General features: G+C 43.3%; 1 protein-coding gene across 2 annotated transcripts in view; it reads left to right on the top strand.

The window, feature by feature from the left end:
- LOC112261344 (kinesin-like protein KIF19) overlaps positions 1 to 22,465 on the top strand; it is a 79,234-nt gene extending 56,769 nt beyond the window's left edge. The window contains exons 6-19 of one of the 2 annotated variants that reach the window (XM_042307403.1): positions 2,555 to 2,749; positions 12,598 to 12,744; positions 13,335 to 13,457; positions 15,319 to 15,475; positions 15,603 to 15,777; positions 16,014 to 16,212; positions 16,582 to 16,861; positions 18,807 to 18,922; positions 19,030 to 19,193; positions 19,499 to 19,604; positions 19,792 to 19,915; positions 20,229 to 20,623; positions 20,808 to 20,976; positions 21,362 to 22,465. In XM_042307403.1, coding sequence (XP_042163337.1) covers positions 2,555 to 2,749; positions 12,598 to 12,744; positions 13,335 to 13,457; positions 15,319 to 15,475; positions 15,603 to 15,777; positions 16,014 to 16,212; positions 16,582 to 16,861; positions 18,807 to 18,922; positions 19,030 to 19,193; positions 19,499 to 19,604; positions 19,792 to 19,915; positions 20,229 to 20,623; positions 20,808 to 20,976; positions 21,362 to 21,477 — 2,466 coding nt within the window. In that variant the 3' untranslated portion in view covers positions 21,478 to 22,465. The remainder of the gene's footprint in view (positions 1 to 2,554; positions 2,750 to 12,597; positions 12,745 to 13,334; positions 13,458 to 15,318; positions 15,476 to 15,602; positions 15,778 to 16,013; positions 16,213 to 16,581; positions 16,862 to 18,806; positions 18,923 to 19,029; positions 19,194 to 19,498; positions 19,605 to 19,791; positions 19,916 to 20,228; positions 20,624 to 20,807; positions 20,977 to 21,361) is intronic. The other variant, XM_042307404.1, reaches the window with a different exon arrangement.
- The last annotated feature ends 1,832 nt before the right edge of the window (positions 22,466 to 24,297 follow it).

Genomic DNA, 24,297 nt, shown 5'->3' with positions numbered 1-24,297 from the left:
ACTCCATCACTCTCCTTCTTGGTCAAATAGCCCTTACATGCAAAGCACAATCACACCTCCTCCTCCATGCTTCACGGTGGGGCCCACACATGTGGAGAGCATCCGTTCACCCACTCTACATCTTACAAAAGCAGGGCAGTTGGAACCAAAAATCTCACATTTGGACTCATCAGACCAAAGGCCAGATTTCCACCGGTCTAATGTCCATTGCTTGTGTTTCTTGGCCCAAGCAAGTCTCTTCTTCTTATTGGTCTCCTTTAGTAGTGGTTTCTTTGTAGTAATTTGACCATGAAGACCTGATTCATGCAGCCTCATCTGAACAGTTGAACTGTTACTTGAACTCTGTAAAGCATTTTATTTGGGCTGCAATCTGAGGTGCAGTTAACTCAAATTAACTTATCCTCTGCAGCAGGGGTTACTCTGGGTCTTCCTTTCCTGTGGTGGTCCTCATGAGAGCCAGTTTCATCATAGCCCTTGATGGTTTTTGCGACTGCACTTGAAGAAACGTTCAAAGTTCTTCAAATGTTCCGGATTGACTGACCTTCATGTCTTAAAGTTATGATGGACTGTCATTTCTCTTTGCTTATTCGAGCTGTTCTTGCCATATTATAGACTTGGTCTTTTACCAAATAGGGCTATCTTCTGTATTCCAACCCTACCTTGTCATAACACATCTGATTGGCTCAAACACATTAAGAATGAATTTTTAGGCCTCCCGGGTGGCGCAGTGGTTAAGGGCGCTGTACTGCAGTGCCAGCTGTGCCACCAGAGGCTATGGGTTCGCGCCCAGGCTCTGTCGTAAACAGCCGCAACCGGGAGGTCCGTGGGGCGATGCACAATTGAACCAGAACTTCTTCTTTAAGAGGCTCCTCTGTCCTCCGCTCGTTACCTGTATTAATGGCACCTGTTTGAACTTGTTATCAGTATAAAAGACACCTGTCCACAATCTCGAACAGTCACACTACAAACTCCACTATGGCTAAGACCAAAGAGCTGTCAAAGGACACCAGAAACAAAATTGTAGACCTGCACCAGGCTGGGAAGACTGAATCTGCAATAGGTAAGCAGCTTGGTTTGAAGAAATCAACTGTGGGAGCAATTATTAGGAAATGGAAGATGTACAAGACCACTGATAATCTCCCTCGATCTGGGGCTCCACGCAAGATCTCACACCGTGGGGTCAAAATGATCACAAGAACGGTGAGCAAATATTCCAGAACCACACGGGGGGACCTAGTGAATGACCTGCAGCTGGGACCAAAGTAACAAAGCCTACCATCAGTAACACACTACGCCGCCAGGGACACAAATCCTGCAGTGCCAGATGTGTCCCCCTGCTTAAGCCAGTACATGTCCATGCCCATCTGAAGTTTGCTAGAGAGCATTTGGATGATCCAGAAGAAGATTGGGAGAATGTCAGATGAAACCAAAATATAACTTTTTGGTAAAAACTCAACTCGTTGTGTTTGTAGGACAAAGAATGCTGAGTTGCATCCAAAGAACACCATACCTACTGTGAAGCATGGGGGTGGAAACATCATGCTTTGGGGCTGTTTTTCTGCAACGGGACCAGGGCGACTGATTTGTGTAAAGGAAAGAATGAATGGGGCCATGTATCGTGAGATTTTGAGTGAAAACCACCTTACATCAGCAAGGGCATTGAAGATGAAACGTGGCTGGGTCTTTCAGCATGACAATGATCCCAAACACACCGCCCGGGCAGCGAAGGAGTGGCTTCGTAAGAAGCATTTCAAGGTCCTGGAGTGGACTAGCCAGTCTCCAGATCTCAACCCCATAGAAAATCTTTGGAGGGAGTTCAAAGTCTGTGTTGGCCAGCAACAGCCCCAAAACATCACTGCTCTAGAGGAGATCTGCATGGAGGAATGGGCCAAAATACCAGCAACAGTGTGTGAAAACCTTGTGAAGACTTACAGAAAACATTTGACCTCTGTCATTGCCAACAAAGGGTATATAACAAAGTATTGAGATAAACTTTTGTTATTGACCAAATACTTATTTTCCACCATAATTTGCAAATACATTTTTAAAAGTGTATATAACAAAGTATTGAGAAACTTTTGTTCTTGACCAAATACTTATTTTCCACCATAATTTGCAAATACATTTTTAAAAATCCTACAATGTGATTTCTGGATATTTTTTTTGTTGTCATTTTGTCTGTCATAGTTGAAGTGTACCTATGATGAAATTTACAGGTCTCTCTCATCTTTTTAATTGCGAGAACTTGCACAATTAGTGGATGACTAAATACTTTTTTGCCCCCCAAGAGTGAACTTTTAACAATGCACACTCGTTAATTGAAATGCATTCCAGGTGACTACCTCATGAAGCTGGTTGAAAGAATGCCAAGAGTGTGCAAAGCTGTCATCAGCTTTGAATAAGTAGGTGTGTCCAAACTTTTGACTGATACTGTAAATACAAACTATACATTGTTATCTAAATACGTATATTGTATATTATGAAGCCTACATAACACATCTACAAGCACTTCATATTAGAGATACATAGAGCTTTATGACTGTGTTCCTGCCAGATCATGGATCTGCTGATGAAGGGTAATAAGCAGCGTACCCAGGAGCCCACGGCAGCCAACCAGACTTCGTCCCGGTCCCATGCCGTGCTGCAGGTGTCGGTCAGGCAGACGAGCCGCTGTCGAGACCTTCTACAGGAAGTCCGCTTCGCACGCCTCTTCATGATCGACCTTGCCGGCTCAGAACGAGCCTCACAGGTGCGGAACACTATGTGTGTGTAGGGGTGTGTGTATGAGTATGGTGTAGGGGTGTGTGTGTGTGTGTGTGTGTGTGTGTGTGTGTGTGTGTGTGTGTGTTTTCACTTGTTATGGTCTGTTACTTGTGTACATAACATCACAGTCTCCTTCCAGACATTCCAGTGTGTGTGTGTGTGCGTTTGGGGGGGGGGGACTCTAAGCCCTATATTTGTACTAAAACCCATAGGTCCCTGATCAGAAGTAGTGTACTATGTAGGGAATAGGGTTTATAGGACACTTTAATAAAGGCCCTTCACAGTGTAAGAACAATGGATTTACACTGTAGACCATTTAGGGAAAGAAGGGGTTAATGTCCCTATAGATGACCGTCTATCAGCGTCTTCTTTATGACAAAATGGATGATATCATTGATTTAATTATTATTATTTTTTTTACATTTATTTAACTTGCCAAGTCAGTTAAGAGCAAATTCTTATTTACAATGACGGCCTACCAAAAGACAAAAGGCCTTCTGCGGGGACAGGGGCCTGGGATAATAAAATTAATAAATATAAACAATATAAATATAGGACAAAACACACATCACAACAAGAGAGACAACACAACACTACATAAAGAGAGACCTAAGACAACAACATAGCAAGGCAGCAACACAAGACAACTAGAGGTCGACCGATTATGATTTTTCAACACCGATAACGATTATTGGTATCGTATTATCCAATACTGGATGAACACTTATTTTTACTTAATATAATACATCAATAAAAATCTATTTAGCCTCGAAAAAAATAATGAAACATGTTCAATTTTGTTGGAAAAAAAACTAAGTGTTGGAGAAGAAAGTAAAAGTGCAGTATATGCCATGTAAAAATGCTAACGTTTAAGTTCCTTGCTCAGAACATGAGAACATATGAAAGTTGGTGGTTCCTTTTAACATGAGACTTCAATATTCCAAGGTAAGAGGTTTTAGGTTGTAGTTAATATAGTTTTTATAGGACTATTTCTCTCTATACCATTTGTATTTCATATACCTTTGACTATTGGATGTTCTTATAGACACTTTAGTATTGCCAGTGTAACAGGATAGCTTCCGTCCCCCTCCTCGCCCCTACTTGGGCTCGAACCAGGAACACATCGTCAACAGCCACCCTCGAAGCATCATTACCCATCGCAAGGGGAACAACTACTCCAAGTCTCAGAGCGAGTGACGTTTGAAACGCTATTAGTGCGCACCCCGCTAACTAGCTAGCCATTTCACATCGGTTACACCAGCCTAATCTCGGGAGTTGATAGGCTTGAAGTCATAAACAGCACAATGCTTGAAGCATTGCGAAGAGCTGCTGGCAAAACGCACAAAAGTGCTGTTTGAATGAATGCTTACGGGCCTGCTGGTGCCTACCATCGCTCAGTCAGACTGCTCTATCAAGTCATAGTGTCACGATCGTCGTATGGGGACCAAAGCGCAGCGTGGTTAGAATACATTCTTCTTTATTTCAGGAAGAACACTTAAACAAAACAACAAAACGATAAGATGACCGTGACCGCTATATAAACAATGTGCCAACGTGCAACATAACATAGACAATAACCCACGAAATATCCAAAGGAGATGGCTGCCTAAATATGGTTCCCAATCAGAGACAACGATAAACACCTGCCTCTAATTGAGAACCAATCTAGGCAACCATAGACCAACACAAACACCTAGATGAAAACAACCCCATAAATCTACAAAAACCCCTAGACAGTGCAAACACCCTAGAATAAGACAAAAGCACACATCACCCATGTCACACCCTGACCTAACCGAAATAATAAAGAAAACAAAGAATACTAAGGTCAGGGCGTGACACAGACTTAATTATAACATAATAACACACAGAAATACGAGCCTTTGGTCATTAATATGGTCGAATCTGGAAACTATCATTTTGAAAACAAAATGTTTATTTCAGTGAAATATGGAACCGTTACGTATTTTATCTAACGGGTGGCATCCATACGTCTAAATATTCCTGTTACATTGTACAACCTTCAATGTTATGTCATAATTACGTAAAATTCTGGCAAATTAGTTCGCAATGAGCCAGGCTGCCCAAACTGTTGCATATACCCTGACTCTGCGTGCAATGAACGCAAGAGAAGTGACACAATTTCGCCTGGTTAATATTGCCTGCTAACCTGGATTTCTTTTAGCTAAATATGCAGGTTTAAAAATATATACTTCTGTGTATTGATTTTAAGAAAGGCATTGGTGTTTATGGTTAGGTACACGTTGGAGCAACGACAGTTCTTTTTCACGAATGCGCATCTTATCGATTATATGCAACGCAGGACACGCTAGATAACTACAAATGGTTGATGATATTCCTAGTTTAACTAGTGATTATGATTGATTGATTGATTGTTTTTTATAAGATAAGTTTAATGCTAGTAAGCAACTTGCCTTGGCTTCTTAATGTATTTGCGTAACAGGCAGGCTCCTCGTGGAGTGCAATGAGAGGCAGGTGGTCAGAGCGTTGGACTAGTTATCTGTAAGGTTGCAAGATTGAATCCCGGAGCTGACAAGGTAAAAATCTGTCGTTCTGCCCCTGAACAAGGCAGTTAACCCACCGTTCCTAGGCCGTCATGTAAAATAAGAATGTGTTCTTTTAACTGACTTGCCTAGTTAAATAAAGGTGTTAAAAAATATTTTAAAATCGGCAAAATCGGTGTCCAAATATACCGATTTCCGTTTGTTATGAAAACTTAAAATCGGCCCTAATTAATTGGCCATTCCGATTAATCGGTCGACCTCTAATGACAACACAGCATGGTAGCAACACAAACATAACAACAACATGATAGCAGCACAAAACATGGTCAAATCAAAACAAATTGTATTTGTCACATACACATGGTTTGCAGATGTTAATGCGAGTGGAGTGAATTGCTTGTGCTTCTATTTCCGACAATGCAGTAATGTCCAACGAGTAATCTAACCTAACAATTTCACAACTACCTAATACACACAAGTGTAAAGGAATGAATAAGAATATGTACATAAAAAAATATATGAATGAGTGATGGTGGCAAATCTTCTTGCCGAATGGTAAAGAACGTCTAGCCGCTCGAGAGCACCCTTACCTGCCAATCTATAAATTATGTCTCCGTAATCTAGCATGGGTAGGATTGTCATCTGAATCAGGATTAGTTTGGCAGCTGGGGTGAAAGAGGAAGCGATTACGATAGAGGAAACCAAGTCTAGATTTAACTTTAGCTTGCAGCTTTGATATGTGCTGAGAGAAAAACAGTGTACCGTCTAGACATACTCCCAAGTACTTGAATGAGGTGACTACCTCAAGCTCTAAACCCTCAGGGGTTGAAATAACACCCATGGGAAGAGGGGCATTCTTCTTACCAAACCACAAGAACTTTGTTTTGGAGGTGTTCAGTACAAGGTTGAGGTTAGAGAAAGCTTGTTGGACACTAAGAAAGATTTGTTGTAGAGCATTTAGGACTAAATCCGGGAGGGGCCAGCTGAGTATAAGACTGTATCATCTGCATATAAATTAATGAGAGAGCTTCCTACTGCCTGAGCTATGTTCTTGACATTCACTGAGAAGAGAGTGGGGCCTAGGATCGAGCCTTGGGGTACTCCCTTGGTGACAGGCAGTGGCTGAGACAGCAGATTTTCTGACTTTATACACTGCACACTTTGAGAGAGGTAGTTAGCAAACCAGGCTAAAGACCCCTCAGACTCCAATACTCCTTAGCCGGCCCACAAGAATAGAATGGTCTACCGTATCAAAAGCTTTGGCCAAGTCAATAAAAATAGCAGCACAATATTGCTTAGAATCAAGGGCAATTGTGACATAATTGAGGACCTTTAAGGTTGCAGTGGCACATCCATAACCTGAGCAGAAACCAGATTGCATACCAGAGAGAATACTATAGACATCAAGAAAGCCAGTAAGTTGATTATTGACAAGGTTTTCCAACACTTTTGCTAAACAGGGCAAAATAGAAATAGGCCTATAACAGTTAGTATCAGCTTGATCTCCCCTTTTAAATAAAGGAAAAATTGTGGCTTCCTTCCAAGCAATAAGAACCTCCCCAGAAAGGAGAGACAGGCTTGGTGACGATAGGGGCAGCAACCTTAAAGAAGAACGGCTCTAAACCATCTGACCCAGATGGTTTTTTGGGGTCAAGTTTAAGGAGCTCATTTAGCACCTCGGATTCAGTCACTGCCTGCAGGGAAAAAGAGTAGGAGAAGCATCAGGGATAGTCGCTTTGGAAGGGGTGGGAGATGAGGAAATGTTGGACTGGCAAGGAGGCATGGCTGAGTCAAATAGGAATCCTGACTTAATGAAGTGGTGATTAAAGATCTCAGCCATGTGCTTCTTGTCAGTAACAACCACATCATCAACATTAAGGGACATGGGCAGCTGTGAGGAGGAGGGTTTATTCTCCAGGTCTTTAACCGTTTTCTTGAACTTCTTGGGGTTAGAACTGCTCCTTAAAGTAACTAACTTTGGCCATCCGGATAGCCTGAGTGCACTTATTTCTCATTTGCCTGTACGATAGCCAGTCAGCTTGAGTATGTGTGTGCCGAGCCTTTCTCCAAATGCAATTCTTGAGGTGGAGTAACTCTGCAAGATCATGGTCAAACCAGGGGTTGAAACTGTTTTTTTATGGTTATTTTCTTCATGGGGGCGTGTTTGTTAATCTCTCTTGGGTAGGGGGAAGTATTTTCACGTCCGGATGAAAAGCATGCCCAAAGTAAACTGCCTGTTACTCAGGCCCAGAAGCTAGGATATGCATATATTTGGTCGATTGAGATAGAAAACACTCTAAAGCTTCTAAAACTGTTAAAATAATGTCAGAACTGATATGGCAGGCGAAACCCCAAGGACAAACCCCCCCCCCCAAAAACAATTCAGCCTACAATTATTTTCAGTGGCTGTCACTTTTATTATAAGGCAAAGTCCTCCCAGATTGCAGTTCCTAGGGCTTCCACTAGATGTCAACAGTCTTTAGAATGAGTTTCAGGCTGGTTTTTGGAAAAATGAGCCAGAAATTGTAGTTTTTCTAGGTGGCTCCCATTTTGGCTGTAGTGTTTCCAAGCGTATGAATAAGAGCGCGTTCTTTAGTATTTTTCTCTGGTAAAGACAATAACAATTCTCTATCTTAAATTGTATTTATTTGCGTATAGGGGTACCTAAGGTTTGATTATAAACGTTGTTTGACTTTTTTGGAAAAGTTTATTAGTAATGTTTGGGATTCATTTTGATGGAGGGAAACTGGGTGGATTATTGACCGAAGCTCTCCAGCTAAACTGAGTTTTTATGATATATAGAAGCACATTATCAAACAAAATTACCATTTGTGATGTAACTGGGACCTTTTGGAGTGCCAACAGAAGAAGATTATCAAAGGTAAGTCATTTATTATATTGCTATTTCTGACTTTCGTGTCGCACCTGCCTGGTTGAAATATGATTTTCATGGTTTTGTATGCGGGACACTGTCCTCAGATAAGACGCCACCGTCCCACCTGCCCATAAGAAGTTAACAACACCACTGATAATATCAAAAAAGAAGATCCAAAAGTCTTTGACAGAGGGGATCGAACTGATTCTATACTATTTTACAGAGGCCAGTTCATGAAGGAAGGCTTGCTAATTCAAGTTTTTTTAGCAAGCGTCTATGTGAAATCAGGACAGGTTGTTTTACTAGGCAGCCACTACGAACACAGAATGTAAAACAGTGATCACTAAGATCATTACAGAAAAGACTGATACCTATCAGGATTATTTGTGAAGATAACATTGAGGAGAGTAGCCTTTTCTGGGTGTTTGGAGTCATACCTTGTGGGATTGGTAATAATCTGAGAAAGATTTAGGGAGTCCCATTGCTTTAGGACTTGGTCAGGTGGTTTAAGCATGTCCCAGTTTAGGTCACCTAGCAGGACAAATTCAAACTTAGTGTAAGGGGCCAGGAGAGAGCTTAGGGCAGGTAGGGTACAGGCCTGTGCTGATGGAGGACAATAGCACCCAGCAACAGTCAACAATGACTTATTTGAAAGTTTAATGTTTAAAACCAGCAAATCAAATTGTTTGGGGACAGACTTGGTGGAGACAACTGAGCACTGAAGGTGATCCTTGGTAAAGATTGCCAATCCACCACCTTTGGAAGATCTGTCTTGCCGAAAAAGGTTATAACCAGAAAGGTGAACATCAGTATTCAAAACACTCTTTCTTAACCACGTCTCAGTAATGAACAACACATCTGTTTTGGAGCTGTGAACCCACACTTTCAATTGATCCATTTTAGGAGATAAGTTTCTATTGTTAACGTGCAGAACCCAGGCTTTTACGAGAGCAGAAATTAGTGAAGCAGATTTTTTATTTGATTTATTTCACCTTTATTTAACCAGGAATGCAAGTTGAGAACAAGTTCTCATTTACAATTGCGACCTGGCCAAGATAAAGCAAAGCAGTTCGACACATGCAACAACACAGAGTTACACATGGAGTAAAACAAACATACAGTCAATAATACAGTATAAAAATAAGTCTATGTACAATGTGAGCAAATGAGGTGAGATAAGGGAGGTAAAGGCAAAAAATGCCATGGTGGCAAAGTAAATATAATATAGCAAGTAAAACACCAGAATGGTAGATTTGCAGTGGAAGAATGTGCAAAGTAGAGATAGAAATAATGGGGTGCAAAGGAGCTAAATAAATAAATACAGTAGGGGAAGAGGGAGTTGTTTGGGCTAAATTATAGATGGGCTATGTACAGGTGCAGTAATCTGTGAGCTGTTCTGACTGCTGGTGCTTAAAGCTAGTGAGGGAGGTAAGTGTTTCCAGTTTCAGAGATTTGTATAGTTCGTTCCAGTCATTGGCAGCAGAGAACTGGAAGGAGAGGCGGCCAAAGGAACAATTGGTTTTGGGGGTGACCAGAGAGATATACCTGCTGGAGCGCGTGCTACAGGTGGGTGCTGCTATGGTGATCAGCGAGCTGAGATAAGGGGGAACTTTACCTAGCAGGGTCTTGTAGATGACCTGGAGACAGTGGGTTTGGCGACGAGAATGAAGCGAGGGCCAGCCAACGAGAGCATACAGGTCGCAGTGGTGGGTAGTATATGGGGCATTGGTGACAAAACGGATGGCACTGTGATAGACTGCATCCAATTTATTGAGTAGGGTATTGGAGGCTATTTTGTAAATGACATCGCCGAAATCGAGGATCGGTAGGGTGGTCAGTTTTACAAGGCTATGTTGGGCAGCATGAGTGAAGGAGGCTTTGTTGTGAAATAGGAAGCCGATTTATAGATTTAACTTTGGATTGGAGATGTTTGATGTGAGTCTGGAAGGAGAGTTTACAGTCTAACCAGACACCTAGTTATTTGTAGTTGTCCACATATTCTAAGTCAGAACCGTCCAGAGTAGTGATGCTGGACGGGCGGGCAGGTGCAGGACATCAGATGGCAACAAGATCATATTGTACAGCAATTTCATCAGGTAACATGAATACAAAGCCGGTGAGAGGTGGTTAGAATAGGATGGGAGGCCAAAGGTCTGTGTAACCAATTGAGTCAGAGTCCCGAGTGTGGGAACAAACAGTCTGTCCCACGGTTGGGAAAGAACGTTTGTAGTCAACAAAGTATGCAGGAGTCATGAGGAAAATAGCAAAATGCACAAGAACATTTTTAAAATATATAACGACTTGGGGCCATTGTAAGTTCAGATTCACTCGCCCCAACAGTGCCTGTGTGCTGGAGGCGAGTGAAAGCTCAGGAGAGAGGGGTGAATGTGGTGGAGGTACCTGTACCAGACAGGGGGAGACAGGCCAGGGAGAGAGGGGTGAGTGTGGTGGAGGTACCTGTACCAGACAGGGGGAGACAGGCCAGGGCAGACGGTGAACAGATCGCCAGGTGGAATCCTAGCAGCAGTGCAGCAGGTAACAGGAGTAGGTGTCACACCCACTTGGGAGAAGCTTTTATTTCTGGAGGCAGATTTCTTGTATAAAATGCCAGGGAATGGTCTTTGAACAGCAGGAGGGGCTTCAGATGATGCTTCAAAGACTCCTGACACTTGTTGGGCCCAAAGGCCTTTTACTTCACACCGTAGTGCTAATTGAATTTGTTTCTGACTCCGTTCCAGGTTGGAATGGTGTCCTCAGGTCTCTGCTGTTTTTTTGTTAGAACACCCTCCGTTTAGCTTGGAAAAATAAAACCTTGGAAGCAGTAATCTCTCCGGTTAATTTTGGTCAAAATGATGTTGTAGGTTTGTAGTGTTGATCTGGAGCGAAGGCCATGCTGTGGAGTGTAGCATCCTGCACATGTACCTGCCGAAAAATCCAAGTTTATCTAACTCCAAATCTATCCTTTTGTAAAGAGAAAACATGTTGAAAATGTGAGCTCTCACATTAAGCCGTGTCTCTCTCTCTGAGGGATGGTGCTGTAACTTTACCGTGACATCTATAGCACAGTTTTATGGTGCTGGTTACTTTTGTTGAACAGATTACAGTTGGAGTGACGCCAATACTGGCAACAGAATAACTGCATCCCAAATGGCACCCTATTCCCTATAGTGCACTACTTTTGATCTATGGGTCAAAAAGTAATGCTCTACATAGGAAATATGATTCCATTTGGGATGCCGCTAATGTCTTTTGTGAACTAGTTTGGGATGTTTGTGACACAGTATATGACACATTTACTATAAACCTTACACTTAATGCTCTTGGTTCCTGGAGGATCATAGGGGATCATTTTTCTTTGTATTATCTTTTACTAGATCTAAAGTGTTATATTTTCCTACATTCCTTTCACATTTCCACACATGTCCAAGTGTTTCCTTTCAAGTGGTATCAAGAATATGCATATCTTTGCTTCAGGGCCTGAGCTACAGGCAGATTAGCGTCCATATTAAAACAGCCAGACCTCATAAACATAATGGTTTGTGTCCCAAATACCACCCAATTTCCAGGGCTCTGGTCAAAAGTAGTGTACTATACAGGGAATACGGTGCCATTTGGTACGCTACCATGACAAAAACATGCACTCATGCCTGAATGGAGAGAACACGTATTTACCATGGAAACTTTTAGAACATTTAACCAGCTAGGCTCTTCTATGGATGTATATCATAGCCTATAGGCCAACGGTCTCTTAAGATATAGGAGAACAGAGGGGGTTCCACTACCTCTGGGATGTTTTCTGTCAGTGAGATGTGTTTTGGTCCAAGGCTGGTAAGACTTTCTATAAAGTACCTATGTAATAACATCCCTTATAATGCATTATAATACATGTATGATGTGTTGTGACATTGACAGCGTTCATAGTAACTCATAAGTGGTTATAAAAAAGCTGCATGATGTTTTACTTGCAACTCTTCCAATGTAACTGCAGACAGAGGAAAGAAAAGGAGGGTTAGAGCCCCCTCTGCTGGTTAACATAGGCAGTATTTGTCCTGGGCTGTAACTCATCAAACCGAGACAATGGCCGTCTACTACTTTGTAGACAGACTGACTGATCTACAAATCACCTTGCATCCTAAATAACCACTCTATTAATTGTTGACCAGTCAGTCTGCTCAGTCGGTGATCAGCACAATGTATGCTCTGGAACATGTGGGGCGGCATGTTGTGGTTAGAGCGATGGGCCAGTAGCCGAAAGGTTGCTAGATTGAATGAGCTGACAAGGTCAAAAATCTGTCGTTCTGCCCCCGAATAAAGCAGTTAACCCACTGGTTGGCCGTCATTGTAAATAAGAATTTGTTCTTAACTGACTAGCCTAGGTAAATAAAGGTTAAATAAAAACATGAGAACAGATGGTAAACCTGCTTTCTCTCCCAGACACAGAACAGAGGTCAGAGGTTAAAAGAAGGGGCCCACATCAACCGCTCCCTCCTGGCTCTGGGTAACTGCATCAACGCCCTGAGTGAGAAACATGGTAACAAATATGTCAACTACAGGGACAGCAAGCTGACGCGCTTGCTGAAGGTACAGTACCCATAGTGTTTGGAGCGTTGAGCCAGTAACCGAAAGGTTGCTGGATCGAATCCCCGAGCTGACAAGGTCAAAATGTGTTGTTCTGCCCCTGAGCAAGACAGAAAACCTACTGTTCCCCGGGCGCCGAAGACGTGGATGTCGATTATGGCAGCCTCCCACACCTCTCTGATTCAGAGGGGTTGGGTTAAATGAGGAAGACACATTTCAGTTGAATGCATTCAGTTGTACAACTGACTAGGTTTCCCCCTTTTACCTTTCCTATCGAAGACGTGCTGTATGATTACAATACACTATACTAGCACCATACTACACCACACCATACCACACAACATTCAACATGAATGACCACACCATAGCACACCACACCACACCATACCACACAACATTCATCATGAATGACCACACCATAGCACACCATACCATACCACACTACACCACACACCATATCACATCACACCACATCATGCCACACCACACAAAACAATACAGTACTTTTGTTGTCCTTTTGCATCATTCAGAAGGATTAATCTCCATTCCACTTGCATTCATTCACTTCCTGTTCTGATGTGCTTGATTGACAGGACTCGTTGGGAGGCAACAGTCGCACAGTGATGATAGCCCACATTAGCCCCGCCTCCCTGGCCTTCGAGGAGTCTCGCAACACGCTGAGCTACGCTGACCGTGCCAAAAGTATCCGCACACGGGTGAGTGATACACAACAAAACATTTCCCTCCTTCGCTGAGGTGTGGGACAAGAATTTTCAAATCAATCATTTTTCAAATCAATCAATCAACAATCAAATGTAATTTAAAAAGCTCTTTTACATAAACACAGTTATCAAAGTGCTTTACAGTAACCCACCCTAGACCCCCGAGATCAACTTAAAAGATTCCGTTATCTCTGCAGCATAACAGTTATAACGACGCTGTCAATATTAGGCTTAATGGTTTGTCAGCTGGGTTCCTTATTGCTGAATGTGTTCTATCACATCATGTTATTACAGTGTTATAAGACAGTTCTCTCTCTAAAGGTGAAGAGGAACCTGCTGAACGTGTTCTACCACATCATGTTGTTACAGTGTTATAAGACAGTTCTCTCTCTCCAGGTGAAGAGGAACCTGCTGAACGTGTTCTACCACATCATGTTATTACAGTGTTATAAGACAGTTCTCTCTCTCCAGGTGAAGAGGAACCTGCTGAACGTGTTCTACCACATGTTATTACAGTGTTATAAGACAGTTCTCTCTCTCCAGGTGAAGAGGAACCTGCTGAACGTGTTCTACCACATGTTATTAGTGTTATAAGACAGTTCTCTCTCTCCAGGTGAAGAGGAACCTGCTGAACGTGTCCTACCACATCATGTTATTACAGTGTTATAAGACAGTTCTCTCTCTCCAGGTGAAGAGGAACCTGCTGAACGTGTTCTACCACATCATGTTATTAGTGTTATAAGACAGTTCTCTCTCTCCAGGTGAAGAGGAACCTGCTGAACGTGTTCTACCACATCATGTTATTACAGTGTTATAAGACAGTTCTCTCTCCAGGTGAAGAGGAACCTGCTGAACGTGTTCTACCACATGTTATTACAGTGTTATAAGACAGTTCTCTCTCCAGGTGAAGAGGAACCTGCTGAACGTGTTCTACCACATCATGTTATTACAGTGTTATAAGACAGTTCTCTCTCTCCAGGTGAAGAGGAACCTGCTGAACGTGTTCTACCACATCATGTTGTTACAGTGTTATAAGACAGTTCTCTCTCTCCAGGGGAAGAGGAACCTGCTGAACGTGTTCTACCACATGTTATTACAGTGTTATAAGACAGTTCTCTCTCTCCAGGTGAAGAGGAACCTGCTGAACGTGTTCTACCACATGTTATTACAGTGTTATAAGACAGTTCTCTCTCCAGGTGAAGAGGAACCTGCTGAACGTGTTCTACCACATGTTATTACAGTGTTATAAGACAGTTCTCTCTCTCCAGGTGAAGAGGAACCTGCTGAACGTGTTCTACCACATGTTATTACAGTGTTATAAGACAGTTCTCTCCAGGTGAAGAGGAACCTGCTGAATGTGTTCTACCACATCATGTTATTACAGTGTTATAAGACAGTTCTCTCTCTCCAGGGGAAGAGGAACCTGCTGAACGTGTTCTACCACATCATGTTATTACAGTGTTATAAGACAGTTCTCTCTCTCCAGGTGAAGAGGAACCTGCTGAACGTGTTCTACCACATCATGTTGTTACAGTGTTATAAGACAGTTCTCTCTCCAGGTGAAGAGGAACCTGCTGAACGTGTTCTACCACATCATGTTCTTACAGTGTTATAAGACAGTTCTCTCTCCAGGTGAAGAGGAACCTGCTGAACGTGTTCTACCACATCATGTTGTTACAGTGTTATAAGACAGTTCTCTCTCTCCAGGTGAAGAGGAACCTGCTGAACGTGTTCTACCACATCATGTTGTTACAGTGTTATAAGACAGTTCTCTCTCTCCAGGTGAAGAGGAACCTGCTGAACGTGTTCTACCACATCATTTTATTAGTGTTATAAGACAGTTCTCTCTCTCCAGGTGAAGAGGAACCTGCTGAACGTGTCCTACCACATCGCTCAGTACACTAACATCATCTCTGACCTGCGCAGCGAGATCCAGCGGCTCAAGAAGAAGATCGCCGATCAGGCTGGACGTCAGCTCAACTCTGACCGAGCTGACATCCGCCATGTCCAGGGTAATAACCTCACCTTGACCTCTCTCATAGCTCCTTCACAGTGTCTGTGTGTGTCTGTCTGTGTGTCTGTCTGTCTGTCTGTGCCTCCAACAGACCTTAACACTCTCCTCTCCTGCCACCAATGTAGCGGAGGTACAGGCCCACAGCATGCAGGCGAGCCGAGCAGAGATGGACCAGCTGAGGGAGCAGCTCCTAGAGGCCTTCAGGAGTCAGATGGAGATCAGGAGGAGCCTGATGGAGCTGGACAACAGCAACATGGAGATCCAGATGGACACCTCCAAACACCTGCTCACCATCGCAGAGTATGTGTCTTATGACTGTCCCAAATGGCACTCTGTTCCCTGTACAGTGCACTACTTATGACCAGAGCCCTTAGGGCTCTATATAGGGAATAGGGTGCCATTTGGGACCTACAATAATCTCATAGCACTCCCTCTACACCTATAGCCTCTAGGTGTAGCAGTTTAATGACTGTGATAGTTAACAGAAATGTCTAAACAGCTGCTCACAATTGCGTGCATTGTTGTTCGTCTTGTAGTTGGGAGCAGGAGCGGAGTCGTTGTCGCAGGAAGTGGCAAGCAGAGAGGAGGAAGGAGAGCATCAGTAAGGAGGAGAGTGAGAAGGATTTTGACTGCCCTGAGTCACCCCCAGACAGCACTGAGACCCAGGAAGTAGCCATGGCCAGAGAGAAAGTGGTCACTCTCATTGCTGAACAGAACAAGATACGCGAACAGAAGGTAGGTTACTGTAGTCCTCTGCTCTCACCTCTGGGGGAGGCTACAGAATCACACAGTTCAGGCCACCTAGCTTAAACTAGGCATTGATAGCCTTGTTGTGCAGTACTGGGGTGGCTGGTGGTAGGAGATATTGGAGGACGGGCTCATTGTCATTGCTGGATTGGACTGAATGGAACGGTACCAAGCACATGGTTTCCATTTGTACAATAGGCCGACATGTAGCATGATGAGGCCATCATTGTAAATAAGAATTTGTTCTTAACTGACTTGCTTAGTTAAATAAAGGTTAAATAAATAAATACAATATTTAAATATTATGGTGAGGGTTCCCATTGAGCCCTACCTGCTGTTTGTCCTCCTGTCCTGTAGGCTTTACTGGAGCGCTGCTTCGTGGAGCTGCGGGAGCGTGCCAGGCGCCTGGAGGAGCTGCTCCCTTGCAGGGTGAGCTCTGAAGAGCAGAGGGAGGTGCTGGGCCTTCTCTGTAAGGTACACGAGCTCGAGATTGAGAACGCCGAGATGCAGTCCCACGCCCTGCTCAAAGACAACGTGATCCGGCAGAAGAACTTTGTGGTGCAGCGCTTCGAGCAGCACCGTCACCTCTGTGACGAGCTCATCCAGCAGCAGAGACGGTTTATTGACGGTATGTCCGGTATGTCCGGTATGAATAGTATTCTAACCTGTATTGTGTTGTAGTGTGAATAGTATTCTGACATGTGTTGCAGTGTGAATAGTATTCTAACCTGTATTGTATTGTGTTGTAGTGTGAATAGTGTACTAACCTGTATTGTGTTGTAGTGTGAATAGTATTCTGACATGTGTTGCAGTGTGAATAGTATTCTAACCTGTATTGTATTGTAGTGTGAATAGTATTCTAACCTGTATTGTGTTGTAGTGTGAATAGTATTCTAACCTGTATTGTGTTGTAGTGTGAATAGTATTCTGACATGTGTTGCAGTGTGAATAGTATTCTAACCTGTATTGTATTGTGTTGTAGTGTGAATAGTGTACTAACCTGTATTGTGTTGTAGTGTGAATAGTATTCTGACATGTGTTGCAGTGTGAATAGTATTCTAACCTGTATTGTATTGTGTTGTAGTGTGAATAGTGTACTAACCTGTATTGTGTTGTAGTGTGAATAGTATTCTGACATGTGTTGCAGTGTGAATAGTATTCTAACCTGTATTGTATTGTGTTGTAGTGTGAATAGTGTACTAACCTGTATTGTGTTGTAGTGTGAATAGTATTCTAACCTGTATTGTGTTGTAGTGTGAATAGTATTCTAACATGTGTTGCAGTGTGAATAGTATTCTAACCTGTATTGTATTGTGTTGTAGTGTGAATAGTGTACTAACCTGTATTGTGTTGTAGTGTGAATAGTATTCTAACCTGTATTGTGTTGTAGTGTGAATAGTATTCTGACATGTGTTGCAGTGTGAATAGTATTCTAACCTGTATTGTATTGTGTTGTAGTGTGAATAGTGTACTAACCTGTATTGTGTTGTAGTGTGAATAGTATTCTGACATGTGTTGTAGTGTGAATAGTATTCTGACATGTGTTGCAGTGTGAATAGTATTCTGACATGTGTTGCAGTGTGAATAGTATTCTAACCTGTATTGTATTGTGTTGTAGTGTGAATAGTGTACTAACCTGTATTGTGTTGTAGTGTGAATAGTATTCTGACATGTGTTGCAGTGTGAATAGTATTCTAACCTGTATTGTATTGTGTTGTAGTGTGAATAGTGTACTAACCTGTATTGTGTTGTAGTGTGAATAGTATTCTAACCTGTATTGTGTTGTAGTGTGAATAGTATTCTGACATGTGTTGCAGTGTGAATAGTATTCTAACCTGTATTGTATTGTGTTGTAGTGTGAATAGTGTACTAACCTGTATTGTGTTGTAGTGTGAATAGTATTCTAACCTGTATTGTGTTGTAGTGTGAATAGTATTCTGACATGTGTTGCAGTGTGAATAGTATTCTAACCTGTATTGTATTGTGTTGTAGTGTGAATAGTGTACTAACATGTATTGTGTTGTAGTGTGAATAGTATTCTAACCTGTATTGTGTTGTAGTGTGAATAGTATTCTAACCTGTATTGTGTTGTAGTGTGAATAGTATTCTGACATGTGTTGCAGTGTGAATAGTATTCTAACCTGTATTGTATTGTGTTGTAGTGTGAATAGTGTACTAACATGTATTGTGTTGTAGTGTGAATAGTATTCTAACCTGTATTGTATTGTGTTGTAGTGTGAATAGTATTCTAACCTGTATTGTGTTGTAGTGTGAATAGTATTCTGACATGTGTTGCAGTGTGAATAGTATTCTAACCTGTATTGTATTGTGTTGTAGTGTGAATAGTGTACTAACATGTATTGTGTTGTAGTGTGAATAGTATTCTAACCTGTGTTGTAGTGTGAATAGTATTCTGACATGTGTTGTAGTGTGAATAGTATTCTAACCGGTGTTGTAGTGTGAATAGTATTCTGACATGTGTTGTAGTGTGAATAGTATTCTAACCGGTGTTGTAGTGTGAATGGTATTCTGACCTTTGTTGTAGTGTAAATAGTATTCTTACCTGTTTTGTGTTGTTGCAGACCACAGACTCCTGGTGCCCCCCCACCTTCAGGAGCTGTATTGGATGTACATGAGAGAGCTGGATGAGAGGAACCTGGACAGATCCCTGGACAAGGTCAGCGGGAGCACACTCAAGGTAGACAACAGAGAACGTGATTGAGATTGAAATCGAGATCAAACACAGAGACACACAATTCCGACATATAAACATATCCTTCTCCCTGTACCATATGCTGTCTACAGGAGGGCTCCCTGCCCAAGATCACTCTGCCCAGCCGAAGTCGTGACCTGGTGCAGGACGTGGACTCAGACCAGGAGAGCGTTCGCACCATGGGCTCAGAGACCAGGCATGGCCGGGCCAAGACCCGCAGACACACCCTGCCACCCATCCTACCTGAACCTGAAGGGTAAGAGGACGGAGGGAGGGAGGGAGGGAGTGTGGGAGAGGGAGGGAGAATGGGGATGGGAGGGAGAATGGGGATGGGAGGGAGAGTGGGGATGGGAGGGAGAGTGGGGATGGGAGGGAGAGTGGGGATGGGAGAGTGAAAGAGTGAGAGGGTGGTGTTTGGTTTAGGAAGAAGAAACCCTCCGTCTTATCCTTTTTAGGAAGGACATTAGTTTAACTGATGATCTTTCTCTCTATCGATCTTTCTCCCTCTCTTGTGCTGTCTCTCTCTCTCCCTCCCTAACTCCGTCCCTCTCCCTCTCACAGAGACAACAACCATGTGTTTAAGGGCAGTCCCCATGCCAGGCAGATGAAACATTCTGCTGTGTTGACCCCTCCTCCCATCCACATCAACGGCCAGGGAAACAGAGAAGTGAGAACACAGTACCATCCACACTGTGGATATCTACTTGCTCCTGCCATTACACCTGTGGAGACACCATAGTAATGGAGGGTACAGCCATATCAGGGCTAGATTTCTACCAGGTTACATATCTGCATACTTCCCTATGAGAGTGTGAGTATAATGCCACATGTCCGTCCTCTTCTGTCCTCTCCAGCTACAGCCATTGGCCCTAGAGACAACTCTGAACTACAGCCACCTCAGCCACAGTGTCAGCAGTCACCTGGACTCCTCCCCTGAGAGCAGCGAGACGGGCCAGGATGTCCCCCTCACACGAAAGGGTAAGAGACCTCCAGGGGCAACAGCAGACAGGAGAGATACAGGATAGGGAGAACTGCACGGACCACAAATTCATGGATTTACAGAATATAGCCAGGGACAATTGGGGACAATAACATTTACATTTTATTATCTTATCTTAGGTCAGGATGTTGGTGTACTAGATGAGATCATAGTCTCCTTTGATTCTACACCTACATTGCTTACTGTTTGGGGTTTTAGGCTGGGTTTCTGTACAGCACTTTGTGACATCAGCTGATGTAAGACGGGCTTTATAAATACATTTGATTTGATTGATTTGATTTGATTCAACAGAGAGGCAGCAGATCCTCAAAGGGGTTCACAACATTGCAGTGAAGGCTGCTCGCCGCCGCTCCAAAGCCCTGGAAGTGGATGCCCTGCGACTGCCCCCTCCTCCCTCACCCCTGGACCCCAAGAAGCACAAGAGCATCCTGTCTCCGAGTGAGGCGCCCCCTAGGGGCCTGGCCTTGCTCCGCAGCCGGCAGCCCAGCCCCGAGCCCCGCCACGACACCTCAGATGAAAACTTATCCAGCAGCACGGGGGAGGGGCCTGTCTCCCAGGGCTCCTGGACACGCCCACGTAATCGCCAGCCGGCCTCCAAGAACCCAAACCTCTCCCTCCGCGAGCAGGACTTCGAGGCTCGCTCCCGGAAGAGACGCTCCCGCTCGTTCGAGGTCACAGGTCAAGCAGTGAGTAGTGTTCATTATCTAGCTCCCTGAGGAGTATCTAATGATTCAGGACTTTATGTTAGTAGAGTCCTCAGCAGCTGTGATTGATCGATTTGACAATTACATAGACATAATGAAGCGGCTCCAGTACATAGCCTACATGATATCAGCCTTAACACACTACCCCTGCCCTCCTCCTGCTCAGCTGTATCAGTCTAAGACAACGGCAGCCCAGCGTATACGCCCGTTGGACAGCACGTCAGACCCGCACCTCCACATCAACGGGCAGCCCCAGGCCCCCCTTTTACGTCCCCAGCACAGGGGGGTCCCTTCTCTCACCAAAGTCCGGCTGCCACACAACAACCACCAAACAGGTCAGCCTCCTTTTACCCACACCTCCACATTAAAAATAATATTACTGCATGCAACCATGGTGTGGTTCAAGCCTTATGGGGCGGCAGGGTAGTCTAGTGGTTAGAGCGTCGGACTAGTAACCGAAAGGTTGCAAGTTCAAATCCCCGAGCTGACAAGGTATAAATCTGTCGTTCTACCCCTGAACAGGCAGTTAACACACTGTTCCTAGGCTGTCATTGAAAATAAGAATTTGTTTTTAACTGACTTGTGTCCACTGCACTACCATCAGGACAAATTGGATTCATTGCCCTTGAATATCTCCTCACAGTGTAGCTAATTAAATATATCAACACACAGTTCTTAAACAGGGCTCTGTATACAGATTTTGACTCCTGCTTTTTACAGGCCCCATCACAGAGTCCTCCCCAGTCCACCTGAGCAACCTGAAGCGTGTGTCTCAGCTGCGCCAGCCCATGCTCTACACCACGGGCACCGGAAGTCAGCGCACCCGCAGGCACTGAGGGCCTAAAGGCCTACTTCTCCTGGGTTATGTTCATTAGGGCATAGAATGGACATTTTTGCAATGGAAAACAAAAATGAGTCCAGATAGTCCCCTCCTGTTTTCTTCAGTTTGGTGCCTAATGATCATGACCCAGGGTTTTCTTACACAGGACTTCCCAATACCAGCACTACCCTGACCAGCTACCCTGAGAATGTTGACTGGACTAGATGGACTGGACTGGAGAAAGCTGGACCTCCAATCTCCACCTTCATGCTCCTGATTGACCCACAGCCCAGTGGGGCCTTGAGCCCCCTTTTGTCCTCTGGCCTGTGACCTCTGACCTGTGACTTCCACACTGGCTGTACATTGAACCCAGAGATATAGCTTTTTCTCGTGCTGATCACTAGTAAGTAAGGTGGATGATGCCCTAAGACCTCACCATCACAGACCCCAAAGATCTTCTGTCTATGACTTTTACTCTTCTGTCTGTGACTTTGTCTTAAATGGCGCCCAAGTTCTATATAGTGCACTACTTTTGACCTGGCCTGGACAAACGTAGTGCACTATATAAGGAATAGGGTGCCATTTCAGACACAGACTGTGACTGTTTTCTCTGCTCCTCGTTTCCCTGCTCAAGTGGTCCTGTGAGTGTCCGTCCAGTGGCCACCACTAACCGCTACTATCGCCCTGTACACATTCCGGTTCTACAGATGATTTGGCACGATTGTGATACTAAAGAGTTTTTCTACATACAAATAATTACAAAAGCCTTGTGGACACACTGCATAATAGTTGTTTCTTCTCTCTTCTTTATGAACACGTTTTATAAATAAATATATTCTTTCTACAGCTTATCAGCGTACACCCAATATGTTCCCCCTGTTGATGATGCTTATTATTCATTATGGTTGAACTAAAAGATTATATGCAACAAAAATGTAATTCAATTGGAAACAATTAAATATATATGTCAAATGTAATTAAACAATAATGAATGTTGATGCTAATATTATGTACAATGTATGATAACAATAGCCTAATATATTCTATATGCTGTAAACTATTGTCTTTTAACAGTTTCACTCAATTCATTCTAATTTACTTAATAATTATGACACACCCCTCACTATTGTCATTGGTTGCACTAATTCCACTGTTTGTCTACATAACCTGGTTCAAGCATTCATGACATTACCCTGAAGAAGACAGTGATGCCGAAACGTTAAATAAATAAATTACTAGGAGTTTAAATATACAGTGCCTTCGGAAAGTTTTCAGACCCCTTGACTTTTTCCACATTTTGTTATGTTATTCTATATGTCTATATGTTATTCTAAAATGTATTAAATAGTTTTTTCCCCTCATCAATCTACACACAATACCCCATAATCACAAAGGAAAAACAGGTTCATTGAGTATGACGCTATAAGCTTGGCACATCTGTATTTGGGGACTTTCTCCCATTCTTCTCTGCAGATCCTCTCAAGCTCTGTCAGGTTAGATGCGGATCTATGCTGCACAGCTATATTCAGGTCTCTCCAGAGATGTTCGATCGGGTTCAGGTCCAGGCTCTGGCTGGGCCACTCAAGGACATTCAGAGACTTGTACCGAAGCCACTCCTGCATTGTCTTGGCTGTGTGCTTAGGGTCGTTGTCCTCTTCGCCCCAGTCTGAGGTCCTGAGCGCTCTGGAGCAGGTTTTCATCATGGATCTCTCTGTACTTTGCTCTGTTCATCTTTGCCTTGATCCTGACTTGTCTCCCAGTCCCTGCCACTGAGAAACATCTCCACAGCATGATAATACCACCACCATGCTTCACCGTAGGGATGGTGCCAGGTTTCCTCCAGATGTGATGCTTGGCATTCAGGCCAAATAGTTTAATCTTGGTTTCATCAGACCAGAGAATCTTGTTTCTCATGGTCTGAGAGTCTATTGATGCCTTTTGGTAAACTCCAAGCAGGCTGTCATGTACCTTTTACTGAGGAATGGCTTCCGTCTGGCCACTCTCTCAGAAAGGCCTGATTGGTGAAGTGCTGCAGAGATGGTTGTCCTTCTGGAAGGTTTTCCCATCTCAACAGAGGAACTATAGAGCTCTGTCAGAGTGACCATCAGGTTCTTGGTCACCTCCCTGACAAAGGCCTTTCTCCCCCTATTATTCAGTTTGGCCGGGCGGCCAGCTCTAGGAAGATTCTTGGTTGTTCCAAACTTCTTCCATTTAAGAATGATGGAGGCCACTGTGTTCTTGGGGACCTTCAATGCTGCAGAAATGTTTTGGTACCCTTCCCCAGATCTGTGCCTCGACACAATCCTGTCTCAGAGCTCTATGGACAATTCCTTTGACCTCACGGCCTGGTTTTTGCTCTGACATGCACTGTCAACTGTGGGACCTTATATAGACAGGTGTGTGCCTTTTCTAAATCATGTCCAATCAATTGAATTTACCAGGTTGACTCCAATCAAGTTGTAGGAACATCTCAAGGATGAGCAATAGAAACAGGAGCTCAATTTTGAATCTCATAGCAAAGGGTCTGAATACTTATGTAAATAAGGGATTTCTGTTTTATAGATTTGATAAATTTTCTAAAAATTCTGAACACCTGTTTTCACTTTGTCATTATGGGATATTGTGTGTAGGTTGATGAGGATTAAAAAAAAATATATATATATATATATATATATATATATATATATATAACATTTTAGAACAAGGCTGTAATGTAACAACATTTTTTTAAAGTCAAGGGGTCTGAATACTTTTCGAATGCACTGTATCTATGCATAGTCATTTTACCCCTACCTACATGTACAAATTACCTCGACTAACCTGTACCCCCTCACAT

The sequence above is a fragment of the Oncorhynchus tshawytscha genome, linkage group LG27 (assembly GCF_018296145.1).
Source record: "Oncorhynchus tshawytscha isolate Ot180627B linkage group LG27, Otsh_v2.0, whole genome shotgun sequence".
In the NCBI taxonomy this organism is placed as follows: Eukaryota; Metazoa; Chordata; class Actinopteri; order Salmoniformes; family Salmonidae; genus Oncorhynchus; species Oncorhynchus tshawytscha.
This window is presented reverse-complemented; position numbering and strand designations above follow the sequence as displayed.